The sequence below is a fragment of the Panthera pardus genome, unplaced genomic scaffold (assembly GCF_024362965.1).
Source record: "Panthera pardus isolate Hobbes unplaced genomic scaffold, ASM2436296v1 HiC_scaffold_27, whole genome shotgun sequence".
NCBI classification, from domain to species: Eukaryota; Metazoa; Chordata; class Mammalia; order Carnivora; family Felidae; genus Panthera; species Panthera pardus.
In genome coordinates, this window is record NW_026526843.1 from 110,498,039 (window position 1) to 110,514,917 (window position 16,879).

Consider the following 16,879-nt stretch of genomic DNA (forward strand, 5'->3'; position numbering starts at 1 on the left):
TCGCTGTCCAGTTTTCCCAGCACCACTTGCTTAAGAGACTATTTTTATTCTACTGGATATTCTTTCCTGCTTTGTCAAAGATTCGTTGGGCATACGTTTTTGGGTCCATTTCTGGGTTCTCTATTCTGTTCCATTGATCTGAGTGTCTGTTTTTGTGCCAGAGCTTATTTTTATGCAAAGGAAAGATTAAAATGATTTAACTCTATAACTGATTTCTTATAATCCTATTCTTCAGAAATGTGCTGAAAGGAGGCTTTAATTGGTCTTTCTCCTTGTAGGAAAGAATACCGGAAATGGATATCAGGGGGCAAACAGAGAATGAAGGTAAGATTTACTTTCCAAAGATGATAGTATTTTTAGTATTCATTTGGAATGAATATCTTCTAGTAGACTGAACTTTTGAAAAAAAAAACCCTTTTAGAAATAAAGTCACAAGAGATGTCAGGTGCTTAGAATTGACGTTTTAGAACCAAATAGCTAGGAAAGGTAATTTTGTCTTTCCTTCCTAGTTTTATAAGTGAAAAAATGGACACTCAGGGAGTTTAAGTCAACAGGTTCTACAACAATCTGTGACAAAATCAGAATCAAAATCTCCTAACTCTAATTATAAATGGTTAAAAAAATGCTTCATCCTGTCTTGCTTTAGTGAGAGGTCTGCTTACTGTCCCATGAATATGCCACACTCATTTTCACTCTCTTTTGAGTTGTACAGTTGACCCTTGAACAACACGGGTTTGAATTGCATGGGTCCACTAATGCATGGATTGTGGAGCCTCCCTGGGATTCTCTCTCTGACCCTCCCCTGCTCTCTCTCTCTCTCTCTATCTCTTTCTCTCTCTCAAAAATAATAAATAAACATTAAAAAAAAAAAAAGACCCAGTTCAAGTCCTGTGTCTCTTAGGAGTTTTTCTCTGGCTGAATGCTGAATGTTGTTTCCTGCTGTTCCCAATTTTGTCGAGTTTACTTTGGTCTCTGTGAGTAGATTCTCAGCTTCTCTAGAGCAGGAACCATATCTTTATAGTTTCACTTTCTTTCCTATTAGAAAATCTTACTGTAGGGGCACCTGGGTGGCTCAGTCCGTTGAGGGTCCGACTTTTGGTTTCAGCTCAGGCCAAGATCTCATGGTCATGGGATTGAACCTCATGTCAGGCTCAGGGCTGAGGATGGAGCATGCTTGGGATTTTCTCTCTTCCTCTCCCTCCCCCAACTCGTGTGTGCGCTCTCTCTCTCAAAATAAATAAACATTAAAAAAAAATAGCAACTTAGGTATCCATCTGAAATGTTCACATGTCTTAAAGAGTCACTGAGTCATAACCAGAAAGTAGATCTGTTACCTTAAATTGTATACCTGGTATCATTCATAGATCTTTCTTTGAAAAGTTTGTCATTTGACAATTTGGTCATCAATAAGGGTAAAACAGCCATGAATTGGCAACAACACATTAAGTATGGTTAAATTCATGAGTTCATAATGATACAACAAAATAAAACTTATTGGTTATCTGTGGAGAATGCTAGGGATCTAACTCATTATTTTGAAAACTAGAAAATAAAGGAAAAGAACAAAGTATTGCTTGTGACTTTCTTATATGATCTGTACCTCAGGGTAATTGAATGATTGAAAAGGGTAGGTTTCTTTCTTTCCAAGTTTTCTGGCTAATTAAGACAGGATGATAGAGGCACCGGGGTGCCTCAGTCAGTTGAGCATCTGACTTTGGCTCGGGTCATGATCTCACAGTTTGTGAGTTCGAGCCCTGTGTTGGGCTCTAAGGTGACAGCTCAGAGCCTGGAACCTGCTTCAGATCCTGTGTCTCCCTATCTTTGCCCCTCCCCTTCTTACTGTCTGTCTCTCTCTCTCTCAAAAATAAATAAATATTAAACAAAATTCTTTAAGACAGGAGGGTAAAATTAGAATACCTCCAGGGCGCCTGGGTGGCTCAGTCGGTTAAGCAGCAGACTTCAGCTCAGGTCATGATCTCATGGCTCATGGGTTCAAGCCCCGTGTCAGGCTCTGTGCTAACACGTCAGAGCCTGGAGCCTGCTTCAGATTCTGTGTCTCCCTCTCTCTCTGCCTCTCCCCCTCTCTCAAAAATAAATAAACATTAAAAAAATTAGAATATTTCCATTTTGCAGCTGCTAATGAACTAACGGATCTAGGCAATAGCCATCCATGGCTGCTTATATCACAAAAAGAGAGAGAACTAGATATTAGGAGCCTCCTGTGAGAAGTTCACAATACCACCTGTGAAGTCATCTTCTCATCTCAGAAAAGCCAAACCTAGGTGCCTGGGTGGCCCAGTTGGTTGAGCGTCCGACTTTGGCTCTGGTCATGATCTCACAGTTTGTGGGTTTGAGCCCCACGTTGGGCTCTGTGCTGACAGCTCAGAGCCTGGAGCCTGCTTCAGATTCTGTGTCTCCATCTCTCTCTGCCCTTCCCCCATTCACACTCTGTCTCTCTTGCTCTCTCTCAAAAAATAAATATATATATATAAAAAGAAAAACCAAACCTAAATCTGATTATGCTTTCTGGATCAAAACACTAATACAAATTTAGAGAAAATATAAGGACCAGAAGAACCCAGTACCGTAGGAGCTAGTCAGCATAATCCAGACTGGAAAACTAAACTGGTATCATCAGCAAAAAAAATTCCCAGAGGAAGGAAAAGAAAAAGGAGGAGGAGGGAGCCTGTAAGTATCAAGAGAGACTGAAAACACTTATCATCCCTTGCTATATATGGACCTTATTTGGGTCCTGATTCATAGAAACACACTTAAAATAAGACATTTGGGGAAATATGAATACTGACTGCTTATTTGGTGTTATAATGGAATTCTGGTTAATCTTCTCAGCATAATAACAGCATTATGGTTAATTTAGAAAAGAGATAAATATATGTGGACAGAATAATGTCTTGGTAAGTCACAAGGTTCAGTGCTATTGGAGCCCCTCAACTTGGCCCAGAGAAAAATCTCTGCCTAATTACATTGTATTCCAGCTTCCCTCTTATGTTAAAAAAAATTAGAGTGTGAGAGCGAGCGTGAGCAGGGAGAGGGGCAGAGGGGGAGAGAGAGAGAGAAAATATCTTAAGCAGACTCCACACTCAGCACAGAGCCTGATGGCAGGGCTTGATTCCAAGACCCTGGGATCATAACCTGGGCCAAAATCAAGATTTGGGTGCTCAACCGACTGAGCCACCCAGGTGCCCCTATCAGGTTTTAAAATTCTCAAAAGCATGCAGTTTATTTCTAGGGCATGTTAATTCTAACAAATGCTTAATGATGTTCTGCATGCCAGGTCCTAATCTAGGCACTGAGGATACAGCAGTGAACAAAAGAAACAAAATAAAATAAATAGATCCCTGCCCTTTTGGAGCTTACATGAGTGGAGTGAGACATATAACAAACAAAATAAATGAGCAAATTTTAAGATACATGGTATGTTAGTGAAGTCCTATGCAGGAAATATGCAAAAATTTAAACGGGCTCCTATTAGAAAATAGTTTCAGTTTATAGGTTTTCTTTTTTTTTTTTTTTTAAGTTTATTTATCAGAGAGAGAGAGAGAGAGAGAATGAGCAGGGGGAGGGGCAGAGAGAGAGGGAGAGAGAGAATCCCAAGCAGGCTCCATACTGCCATCGCAGAGTGTGATGTGGGGCCCGAACCCACAAACTGAGATCATGACTTGAGCTGAATTCAGATGCTTAACGGAATGAGTCACCCAGGTGCCCCTCATTTACAGGTTTTCTAAGAACTCTTTCAGACTTTTCCTATGGCCTTCCATATTGCTCACTATTTTCTTTCTTTTTTTAGATACAATGGGTGACAAGAAGGAGAATCAAGAGAAAGTGCCTGACTCAGGCACACCTTCTGTGCAGAGTGGTAGGTTTTAAAGTATTTCAGTACAATGTATTTTTCTTCCTCATTCAGTGTTGATATGAACTCTTAATGCTTTTGGTATAGTATACATGTATGGTAAACTCTTGTAAATATAAAACCTAAGCAATGGGAAAAGTAAAACAATAGTATTTTATTTTGAAAATTTTACTTTGGTTTTATTTTAGAGATATTGGTATGGGATTAAAGTAAAAAGAAAACATGTATTTCAGTGCACATTTTGCCAAATTAATGGTTCATAGTTAATAATTACCATTTATTACCAATTAGAAATAATCTGTTTATTAATAAAAATTCTTCTAATATTAGAGTTAATATGAAAATCCTTTTTTTTATGGTCAAAAGACAGTTCATTGGATAAAAGCTTAGGCATTGGGAGGTCTGACAGATCTGTTCTAGAATCCTGGCCTCATTCTTTACTGGCCTTGTGACCTTGGGCAAATTACTCAATGTTATTAGTCTCTTTTGTCTTCTCTGTAGCACAGGGATAATACTACTTAATTCATAGGACTATTGGAATTAAATAAAGGAAATGAATGTAAAGCACCTAATATAATGCCTAGGCATGCAGTAAAATGATCAGTAAATGTTTATTTATTAACCTGGAGTTATTAATTCATGTTTTAAGTTCTTTATTGTGAACAGCATGTGTATAGCACTGCATTAGAGACTCAGGAGATAGAATCTGACCCATTGTACCTGCTATTAAGGAAAATGAAAAAATTAGTCACATGCACATAAAAGGCTGAATTGAAAAAATACTCTAACAAACTGACTGTGTTTATCAGAGATTTCCAGGTAAACATTTTGCCCCTTGTTTTTCTTTTGTCCTGTCCTGCCAGCCCCACTCTCGGGGTAGTTCACCTGTGACTTTCTGTTCCTACAGAAGATTGTCTATAAAGGTAATCCCCATGGAATAATTTTTTCTCACTGTAGCTGGGCTCCCAGTGCTTCCTTAGCTTCCTTTTCCATTGGCCTTATTTGTTTTTCAGCAATTCCCTCCAACCTCCAAAACCCTCCAAGGAAAGGGAGGCTATTAGGTTAGAATATTCTTCCTTAATCCCTACAAATTCCTCTCCATCTGTTTTATTTTTTTTAATATAACATTTTTATTGAGATATAATTTACATACCATAGAATTCACCCATTTAAAGTATACAATTCATTAGCTCTTGATATATTCACAGACTTGTGCCATCATCACCACAATCAATTTTAGAACATTTTCATCATCCTAAATAGAAATCCCATACCCAGTTAGCAGTCACTCCCCATTTTTCCCCAGTGCCTCTCCCCTGCTTCATCTCTAGGCAACCACTTATGTATTTCCTGTCTCTATAGATTTGCTATTCTGGACATTTCATAGAAATAAATTTAAAAAATATATTCTTAAAGATTGAAACTAGTAACTTCAAAATTCTCAAACTGTTGATTGAAAAAAAATGAGATTACTTAATGAAACTGACAGACATCTGCAGGTATTTCTCAGGGCTCTGACCCTAACTTTTCATCTTAGAAATCTGTGATTGTTAGAAGGTAAACTCCAAGAGAGCCAGGACTTTTGTTTTTTTTATTAATTGCTGTGTCCACTGTACCTAGGACAGTGCCTCGCACATACTGGCAACTTTGTATGAGAAACCAGTGATGAATAAGACAAACATGATTCCTGCCTTCTTTGAGCTTAGGGGGCAAGATTGACATTAAACAAATGCCCAGTTACAGGTGTGATAATTGCCATGAATTAGTAGCTGCTGATCATTCAGCCAAGAAGCTTCCAGCTCTAGATATTTTTCTCATCTTCTTTATTTACATACCCTCTAAACTCAAGCCTAGTACTGATGAGAGACATCAGAATTCTGATTTACTCTGGAGAAGACCAAGGGGGCTCATATAGATTATTTTCAGTTTGCCAAAAGGTGTTTGGGCTAATGTGTGGACTAGATTAGAGTACAAGTCAAACAAGGACCATGGACATGTGTTAATAACAATCAGACCATGAGGTTATGTGTATACACCTGTCTCACGAACAAACCTGTCAGTTGCCAGGCTTCTTTTCTGAGAGAGAATAACATCCCCCTGCCCCAGTCTGTCCATGAGGATAAGATGCAGAGGCCGACTGGGACCTCAGGTTTGGGTAAGACTTTCTATTTTGGCTCTTGGTCAGGAATTCTAGCTGTGGTATTATTGTGGATGTGTCAAATTTAAATTTAAGTAAATCCTGTTGGTCTGTGTGTGTTTCCCCCTGTGTTATTGGTAGGGTCTCAGCACATGGGTAGCCAAATTGAACGGTTTTGGGAACTGAAAATTTTGCCATATGAATGAAGGAAAAAAGTTAAGGCTCCAATGGTTAAGTACTACATAGGGTCATTAGCTAGCACTATGAATAGAAGTGAGAGAAAATGATCATATTACAGTGTACTGGTATAAAGGATTTGCTAGCTTAAATTATAGCCCATTCAGACATTAATGGTGATAGAATAAAAACTTGTGTTAGATAAATTAAATATTTTCCAGTGTCATTGAAAATTTTTACAAGTGTAGCTGGTTTATTTGAGATGTAATTGTGAAATGATTTTAGTTTCCCAGTCATTATTTTCAACTTCCTTTCCTTTCTTTCTGGGATGTTGGCTCTTTAATCCATAGTCAGATTTTTCTCTCCATTCATGTTGTGTTTTGTTCTTTTTTTAAAATGCTCTCTAAGATCATATGGTGGTAGAACTTCATTTAGAACCTTGGGTCTCTTTATTGTCAGGTTAGTAGTTAGGAGGTCACTGAAATATCCTGGTCAGTTCTATTTTGGACCTATGGATCACTTTATATATATATATATGTATATATATATATATATATGTATATATATATATATATACACATATATATATACACACACACACACACACATATATATATACATATATATACACACACATATTATATATTTTGTATATATATTTTGTATATATATGTTTTATATATATAAATTTATACATAATATAAATACAAATTATAAAATATATATATATTTTAAAAAAATTTTTTTTTTTTCAACGTTTTTTTATTCATTTTTGGGACAGAGAGAGACAGAGCATGAACGGGGGAGGGGCAGAGAGAGAGGGAGACACAGAATCGGAAACAGGCTCCAGGCTCCGAGCCATCAGCCCAGAGCCTGACGCGGGGCTCGAACTCACGGACTGCGAGATCGTGACCTGGCTGAAGTCGGACGCTTAACCGACTGCGCCACCCAGGCGCCCCAAAATATATATATATTTTAAAGTTTATTTATTTTGAGAGAGAGAGGGAGCATGAGCGGGACAGGACCAGAGAGAGAGGGAGAGAGAGAATCCCAAGCAGGCTCCACACTGGCAGTGCAGAACCCGACACGGGGCTCAAGCTCATGAACCGCGAGATCATGACCTGAGCCGAAGTTGGACGCTTAGCAGACTGAGCCTCCCAGGTGCCCCTAATATATTAAAATTTTTTTTAATTTTAAGTAGGCTCCACATCCAACATGGGGCTTCAACTCATGACCCTGAGATCAAGAGTCCCACACTCTATGGCTGAGCTAGCCAGGCACCCCTCAGTTTTTATGTTTGACAAAGCTATCCGGTATTAATAAATTTGGCACAGCTATGACATTTAGTTTTAGAATAATCATACCTTTTATTGAGTGACTTACATGTGTGCTGTGTCACTTAATTCTCAAAATACCTTGTACCATATGTATTACTTTTCCTCATTTGGTAGATGATAAGGAACTGAGGCTGAGAAAGTGAAATGACTTGATCAGGTCACAAAGCTTTTAAGAAGCAGAACCAAACTAGAAAAAGGTGGGTTCGCCTGCTGAGCCCAATTCTTGACATTTTACCACATGCCATTCAGCACTGTGGTAGTGCTAGCTTCATATCATTTAGAAGTGGAGTTAATCCCTGTATTTTTTTTTTTTAATGGAGCAGTCTCTTAAATTTATGGTTAAAAAAAAGCAGGGTGTACAATGTTATGTCTGACATGCTTAATACCATATATAATATGTATACATATGCATATAAATGCATACACACACATAACAGTGGTATGCTGATGCTGGCTCACATCAGGTTGGGAGAGGGTCACTTGTGTACATGTCTTCCCAACTTCATAGTTGTTGACTTGACCTTGGCACCTTGCAATCAGCCATGGTAGTAGTATTTATACCATAGAAATCTGGAAATACTATCAGTTAGGCTTTTTATTTGTATATTTTGGAAAGCTGGTTGCTGATTTATCAGCATTCCATTGTGTGTGTGTGTGTGTGTGTGTGTGTGTGTGTGTGTGTGTGTGTGTAAACATTATACCCTTCAAAGGTCAAAGGATATATAAGAGGCTTGTCATGCAGATTTCCCCAAGAAGGGAAACTGTCAAACCCAGTATATATTTTTTAATGTTTGTTTATTTATTTTGAGGGGGGGGGGAGCACACGCAAGAACAGTGGAGAGGCAGAGAGACAGTGGGAGAGAAAGAATCCCAAGCACAGAGCCTAACTCGGGGCTTGATCTCACGAATTGTGAGGTCATGACCTGAGCTGAAATCAAGAGTCAGATGCTTAACCAACTGTACCACCCAGGTGCCCCAAACCCAATATTTTTATAGTGAGGAAGTTAAACAAGAGTATAGGTGGTTGATGAGAATTAAACTTGGTATGAATTAAAAGTACCTTTAATACTGCTGTTAAGTCTTTTTCTTAGTGTCTTGGTAGTCTTAACTGGAACAGTGAATTGAAGTGTTCAAGTCAGGCTAAGTACATTGCTTTCTGACTTTCCTCAATACCATTGTAGTATATCATGAAGACTGAATGAGAGAAGGACAGCAAGGGTTTGTAGAAAATATAGATCATTAAAATAATTCATATCAGTGACTGTACTGATGACTGGTTTATTGCTTTATTCTGCCACTGTATTCTTTTATTTTTAATGTTTATTTATTTTTGAGAGAGAATGTGAGTGGGGGAGAGGCAGAGAGAGGATAGAGACTCCAAAGCAGGCTCTGTGCTGACAGCAGAGAACCCAGTGTGGGCTCGAACCCACAACCTGACCTGAGCCAAAGTTGGAGCTTAACTGACTGAGCCACCCAGGTGCCCCTCTGCCACCATATTCTTAACATCCTGTATGGAGATCTAATAATCAATTGAGGAACAACTCTGATTCTCAGATTTTTTCTCTTTCCATAAAGCATTGCAGGGGTAAGATTCTGTTAGACCACATACCTCAACACCTTTAGTTCTCCATGAAAAAATAAAAAAGTGCCTTCACATTAATGGGATGAAATGGTCTTGAGTAAACACATGTCTTGAGTAAATTTATATTAGAGACAGATGAGAAGAATTTGCTGTTACTCTATAAAAAATCATTTTGTTCTTAGAGTCCACATTGTTAGAATCACTGTGCTAATTTCTCGTGACATTGAGAAGATCTTGAGTGTAATTTGTATCAGAACCAGTATTATCAGAAAGTTGTCTCTTTCATTTCTGTGCTGGTAATTAAATGTAGATCAGGAAATTTAAATATGCTCTGTAGGAAGTCTTTTAAATTTTTTTTTTATTTTTGGGGGGTGGGGAGAGAGAGAATGAATGAATGAATGAATGAATCTTAAGCAGGCTCCATGCACAGTGTAGAGCCCAATGCAAGGCTTGATCCCATGACCCTGGGATCATGACTTTAGCCGAAATCTAGATTCAGATACTCAACCAACGGAGCCACCCAGGCGCCACTAGGAAGTCTTTCCCACCTTTTTTTTTTTTAAATTTAAATATTAGTTAACATACAGTGCGATATTGGTTTCAGGATAGAATTCAATGATTCATCACTTACATACTTACATATAACACCCATGCTCGTCACAAACAAGTGCCCTCCTTAGTACCCATCTAACCCATTTCCTACCCACTTTCCCACAAACCCACAAACCCATAGTTTGTTCTCTATCATTAAGAGTCTCTTGGGGCACCTGGGTGGCTCATTTGGTTAAGCAACTGGACTTCGGCTCAGGTCATAATCTCACAGTTCGTGGGTTCGAGCCTTGAGTCGGGCTCTGTGCTGACAGCTCAGAGCCTAGAGCCTGCTTTGGATTCTGTGTCTCCCTCTCTCTCTGTCCCTCCTTTGCTTGTGCTCTGTCTCTCAACAATAAATGTTATAAAAATGTGTTTAAAAAGTCTCTTGTGGTTTGTTTCCCTCTCCTGTTCCCCCATATGTTCATCTGTTTTGTTTCTTACGTTCCACATATGAGTGAAATCATATGGTATTTGTGTTTCTCTGATTGACTTATTTCTCTTAGCTCCATCCACATCATTGCAGATGGTAAGATTTCATTCTTTTTGATGGCTGGGTAATACTACATTGTATATATACATATATATATATATATATATATATATATATATGTATATATACATACATACATACCACATCTTAATGATCCATTCATCAGTTGATGGACATTTGAGCTCTCACCCTAGTTTGGTTAATGTTAATAATGCTGCTATAAACACTGGGGTGCATGTACCCTTCGAATCTGTATTTTTGTATAGGAAGTCTTTTTTTTTTTTTTTTAACGTTTATTCATTTTTGAGACAGAGGGAGACAGAGCATGAACGGGGGAAGGTAAGAGAGAGAGGGAGACACAGAATCTGAAACAGGCTCCAGGCTCTGAGCTGTCAGCACAGAGCCCGACGTGGGGCTCGAACTCACGGACTGCGAGATCATGACCTGAGCCGAAGTTGGACGCCCAACCGACTGAGCCACCCAGGCGCCCTAGGAAGTCTTTTTTAAAAGAGAGATGGAGGGGTGGGCTCAGTGGGTTAAGTCACCGATTCTTGGTTTCGGCTCAGGTCACGATCTTGTGTTTTGTGGAATCAAGCCTCGTGTCAGGCTCTGTGCTGAGTGCAGAGCCTGGTTGGGATTCTCTTTCTCCCTCTCTCTCTGCCCCTACCTTGCTCATACTTGTCAAATATATAAGCTTAAAAAAATAAAAGAGATATGGAACTAAAGTCCATTTTACTCCTGAAAGTTAGTATACATATTATATATACTAAAAAACCTATTTCATGCATTTTTCCCCCCAGATGAGTTCCACTGGGAAAATTACTTGAAAGAGACTGGATCTTTGGGTGCTCCTTCAGAGTGTTTCAGACAGGTATGCCCAAATTGTGTAGAAGTTGTATATATTAATGTGAACTGTTAATTTGTTGAAGGATGTTTGTGCGATTGTTAGATTCTAGTAGTGCGAAGAGGTAATGGGGATTGTGGTAGTGCCACTTAAGGGGCAGATGGTATCTTTGCATTTATTCATTAAGAAGTTACTCTACGTCAGGTATACTAAGCCCTCATGACTGTCCATCTGGAGGGGGAGACAGACATGTAAAAAGTTAATTATGAAAATATGATAACTGTACTGCGAGTGCTCACAGAAGAGATGGTATCTGAGATGGTTGGAATGAGGGCAGAGATATTCCAGGTAGAGAGAACATCCAAAGCAAAGGCACATGGGTGTAAAAGAACCCGAGTGTTGAGGGATGGCATGGGTGGCTGGAGCACAAAGTGGGTAGAGGTGATAGTGTAGAAATAAGGTTAAAGGTGTGGGGGCTTTTAAACTGTACTGAGGACTTGCACTTAAGCAGGGGTGAGCTGCCAGTTGGTTTATTTCAAGGGGAATGGCCTAATCAGATTCTTATTTTAGAAAGCCTCTCAGGGTGCCTTTTAGAGGGTGTATTTGAATTGCCTGGAAGTGGGCAGAGGAGTAAGACCAGCAATGAGCAGGGTTTTTATGCTTCGTGTCAAGCCAAGGAGAGGATTTGGAGATCTTTTCCTTGACCCTTATAGTTCTTTTGCTTACCATCTGCTATGACTGGTACTTAAAACATTTATTGAGTATTGTGGTAACATAACTGACCATTTGTTTTTCTTACAGTTGATACATTTTAACAAAACTGTGTGTGTGTGTGTGTGTGTGTGTGTGCGTGCTTGTGCGTGCGTGCACGTGTGCATACGCACGGATGTAATATATACATATATATGTATGCAGTCTAAGGTTCCACCAGCTAATGAATTCAAAGTTGGCATGAAATTGGAAGCCCATGACCCTCGCAATATGACTTCAATATGTGTAGCCACGGTCGTCGGAATTACTGGTGCCAGGCTACGTTTAAGACTGGATGGTAGTGACAACAGAAATGATTTTTGGAGGCTTGTTGATTCTCCAGACATACAGCCTATTGGGACCTGTGAAAAGGAAGGGGACTTACTTCAGCCTCCACTGGGTAAGAATAAACAGTTTTTAAAATAGCATATTCTTACTAATGTAACATTCAGTAGAAATAGTTTTAAGTGGCCTTATTTTTTAAAGATTTTATTTTATTTTTTAAAGTTTATTTATTTATTTTGAGAGAGAGTGTGTGGACACGAGCAGGGGAGGGCAGAGAGAGGGAGAGTGAGAACCCCAAGCAGGCCCTACACTATCAGTGTGGACCCCAGTGTGGGGCTCAAGCCCAGGAACCATGAGACAATGACCTGAGCCAAAACCAAGAGTAGGATTGTCAACTGACTGAGCCACTCAAGAGCCCCAAGATTTTATTTTTAAGAAATCTCTACATTGATCATGGGGCTCGAACTCATAACCCCAGGATCAAGCGTTCCCTGCTCTACTGACTAAGTCAGCCAGGTGCCCCTGAAGTGGCCTTTTAGAAATCTCTTCTAGGGATTTTTGCAAATAGATTGTCAGGTGGTTCCTGTGGAGAATGTATGAGAGAGGAACTCTGTAGCCTATGTTACAGAGTTTTACTTAAATACACATGTGGCATATATATGTATGCTGAAGGTTCCCCACTCCAGGGCAATACATATGCTGTCTTCAAACTTGAAATGTCAGAAACAGCACTACTAGGTTACACATGCAGATTCAGAAACCCTTCTGGGGGAGAAGTTTGTAGCATTTGTTACAAGTTATTCTTTCCTTATTATTGTCCACTGAACCATTTAGCATTTTCACCATGGGGATGAGCACAGGGGAAGAGTATGATTCCACACCCAGACTCCAGTTTCAACTTTGAAAATTTCATTATATCTACAATGGGAGGAAATCATAGTGAAAGGAGTAAGGGTCTTTAGGACTTTGAAAAGGAAGAGATTGTTGGAACTTTAGAAGCAAAGGTTTTAAAAAGCTGTCAAGTTTGAGTTTTTAAAAGGTAAAAAGTAGGTGACTCCAATTTGGGGCAAAATAGTTCACTCTTAATATTTAGATGTACTCTGATATTCTGTAGAAAATAAATGATTTCCTTTATTCTGCTATCTGTGAGTGAATGGTGGATATTGGTTTTTGTTTCTTCTTTACAATGCTGAAAATGAAAATTCTCTGTTGTAAAGGAAAATGAGGAGATGGATTTTTTTTGGTCTCCTACTAGTTAAAAATTCCCTGAGAACCCAAAATTTAAGATATTAATAATAACCACTCTTGGGGTGCCTGGCTAGCTCAGTCAGAAGAGCATGAGACTCTTGACCTGGGGTTTGTGAGTTTGAGCCCCATGTTAGGTATAGAGATGATTTAAAATCTTTAGAAAAAAAAATAACCACTTTTTTAGCAATATATTTTTATACTTTCCTTGCTCTAGTTGTTAATCATTCCTAATTTGGTTTAAAATGTTTTAAAAAAAACTAATTAGAGATGTGTTCTTCCAAGAGGGTGGTTTAGGGTGTGTGTGTGTTTTCTGCTTTTTGCCTTCTTTCTTCATATCACTTATGTTTTTTGTTTACTCTTCTCTCTTAAATCATACAGAATTCTATAAGAGATAGAAGTGTAAATCTGAGGCTTAGTGCTTCCCTACTGGGATTTGATTTCTGTTTACAAATGGTAATATGTTTTTGTATTTAAAGGAAGCACAGCTATTGTGATTGTCAGCATTTCAAACACATAGCCAGATTTATGATCATTCCTTTTTCAAATTACTTTTAGAGTTTATTTTTATTAATTAAAAATATCAAGTACATAGTAGTACATGCTGATTGATAGATATTTTGGTAGTACATGTTAAAAACACACAAGTTTTGCCAGTCTGCTCATTAGGTGTTTTTGAATAGTTTAGTTTCCATTTTAATATAACACAATTTACTTGGTTTTCTTCTTTTAAAGATTATTTAAACCTTAAAGGTTATTATTTAAAAGAATTTTTAAAGTTTTAGCATACAAACAGAAGAGTATACACATCATAAGTGTACAGCTTATAAATGAACACATCTATGTATAACCATCACTCAAATCAAGAAACAGAACATTATCAGCACCCCAGAAACCCCACTCCTCCTGATCTCCAGTTATAAACCTCCCATTCCCAAAGGTACCCCTGCCTAGACTTCCTAACATTATAGATTAGTTTTATCTGTGTTTGAATTTTTATTTTATGTATGTATGTATTTATTTTTAGGTTTATTTTGAGAGAGAGAGAGCATACACAAGCAGTGTAGTGACAGAGAGAAAGGGAGAGAGAGAGAATCCCAAGCAGGTTCCGCACGGGTAGCTCAGACTCCGATGAGGGCCTCGAACTCAAGAACCATGAAATCATGACCTGAGCCAAAACTAAGAGTTGGATGTTTAACTGACTGAGCAACCCAGGAGCCCCTGTGTTTGAATTTTTATATGCACTTTCATGTATTTTTGTCCTTTTAATCTATGTTTGACTTTAGGCAATTAAAGAATTAAGAAAAATGTCAAGTTAAGGTGATGGTGATGATAATGATTGCGTGATAGAAGAGGATAAGATGGGGGTTAAGAAAAAGGCATAAGGACCAGAGAACAACTGTTATGCAATATTCTAACCATAATGTGGCAAATCCATGTTGTGGATGATTATTTATTAGATATCACTAATAATACTGATTTATTATAAAGGAGTATATAATAAATCTCCCCGTTCCCCATTTTTTTTCCTAACAACAATTATTTTCCCAACAACAATTATTTTCCCTGGTCAATTAAGGAGATTTTGGTGCAGGATTATTATAGAGTAACTTTCTGTCTGAACTTTTTTGCATGTTTTATCCTATTGATGGACCCAGTGCCAGTGATTGCCAGTGATTCATATGCCTCCCTATCTTAATGCACGTATTCATCAGGAATGCATGCCAAGTTCTCTTTAATTCTGGCATCAGGGCAGGCAAGTGTTGCATGAAACAGATTGCCCCCAGAAAGCAATAAAACTAGCAGACCTCTCTACTCCCTGTTGCACATGGCAGATGCTGTGATATCCACCATTAATTGATGAGATCTCCAAAAAAGACACCTGTTGAGTCTCTTTTGATTGCATCTGATACAAATTCTAAGATCATGTTTAATGTGTATAAAGATTGCTAAAGTGAGAGCTATCTTTTTTACTAACATATTGTATAAAAAATTTCAAATACAGAAAAGGTGAAAGAATTTTACAGTGAACACCCACATATCCATTACCTAGATTCTACCATTGTCATTTTCCATACTGGCTTTATCACTTACTTGTGTATCTGTCCTTCTGTCGATTCATCAATCCATCTTATTTTTAAATGCATTTATTGATGTCAGTACATTTCCCCTAAATACTTCAGCATACATATCAGTAACTGGAGTTCAGTGTTTATTGGCAGTTTTTTAAGATTTTGAGGTGAAATTTATATACAATGAAATGCACCATCCTAAGTGTACGTTTGCTGAGTTTCACAGAAAACTGTCTTTTTTTGAAAGGAAAATGAGGCAGGGACTCTGAGGAAAAAGAGGCTGGAAGTCTTTTGCAGCCTTTGCCATGCTTGTGTGGCTATTAGTGGGGACTGGACGCTCTTCTGGGTTTTGCCTTGGGTCACCCATAGTATTATGGCCCATTCCTAAAGTACTTATGTGTATGTTGGTGAACTCAAGCTAGTGGCTTTTCTAAAATGAGAGTTTCTACCCCTACTGTAGCATTGTTGCCAGATAGTACAGGGGTACAGTAGAACTTATTGGAGGGTGCATCTGCTCCTCTGGCCCATTTTCTGGGTTTCTTGGTAAGCAAATAATTCTCTGGAGAAGAATGTTAAACAAAACCTATTTTTTATACCATCTTGCTATAATATCACAGGAAGGCTTTTTCATGCTGATTTATTTTATAAAATAGGATACCAGATGAATGCGTCATCTTGGCCAATGTTCCTCTTAAGAACCCTGAATGGATCTGAAATGGCACCTGCAACATTGTTTAAGAAGGTAAGAAAGATGTTATAAAAAGCTTCCATCGGGGTGCCTGGGTGGCTCAGTCAGTTGAGCTTTTGACTCTTGATTTTGGCTCAGGTCATGATCCCAGGGTTGTGGGATCGAGCCCCATGTCGGGCTCTGCGCTGAACATGAAGCCTGGTTAAGATTCCCCCTCTCTCTCTCTCTCTCTCTCTTTCTCTCTCTCTCTCACCCCATCTCCCATTCTTCCATTCTCCTCTCTACCTCTTTCCCCTGCTCATGCCTGCATGCTCGCTCGTGCGCTCTCTCTCTCTCTCTCTCTCTCGCTCGCTCTCTGTGGTTTTATTGTTTTGATAGGAGCACTTAAATGCCCACAAACTGGGTAGCTTAAACAATAGAAATTTAATTTTTCGCAATTCTGGGAGCTAGAAGTCCAAAATCAAAGGGCCATCAGGGTTGGTTTTTGGTGAGGCCTCTTTCCTCAGCTTATAGATGGCTACCTTTTTGCTGTGTCCTCACATGGCCTCTCCTCTGTGCATGTGGGGAAGGGGAGGTATCTCTGGTTTCTCTTACTCTTATAAGGACACCAGTCCTATTGGATTAAGGCCCCACCCTTAGGACCTCAGTTAACCTTTGTTACCTCCTTAAAGGCTCTGTCTTTAAATAAAGTGACTTTGGGTATTAGGGCAAATTTATGAATTTGGGAGGACACCATTCAGTTCATTCCAGTGGCTTAAACAACAGAAATTTATTTTCTTACAGCTCTGGAGGTTCAAAGTCTGAGATCAA

The 16,879-nt window shown here is 38.7% G+C and overlaps 1 protein-coding gene across 9 annotated transcripts in view; it reads left to right on the forward strand.

Moving 5' to 3' along the window:
- Positions 1–16,879, forward strand: part of SCML2 (Scm polycomb group protein like 2) — a 103,575-nt gene that overhangs the window by 20,138 nt on the left and 66,558 nt on the right. For 2 of the 9 annotated variants that reach the window (XM_019431687.2, XM_019431691.2), the window contains exons 2-6: positions 279–324; positions 3,809–3,877; positions 10,986–11,056; positions 11,945–12,179; positions 16,035–16,123. In XM_019431687.2, coding sequence (XP_019287232.1) covers positions 294–324; positions 3,809–3,877; positions 10,986–11,056; positions 11,945–12,179; positions 16,035–16,123 — 495 coding nt within the window. In that variant the 5' untranslated portion in view covers positions 279–293. Of the gene's footprint in view, positions 1–278; positions 325–3,808; positions 3,878–5,837; positions 6,027–10,985; positions 11,057–11,944; positions 12,180–16,034; positions 16,124–16,879 lie in introns of those variants that run through there. The other 7 variants (XM_053891798.1, XM_053891800.1, XM_019431690.2 and 4 more) reach the window with 5 other exon arrangements.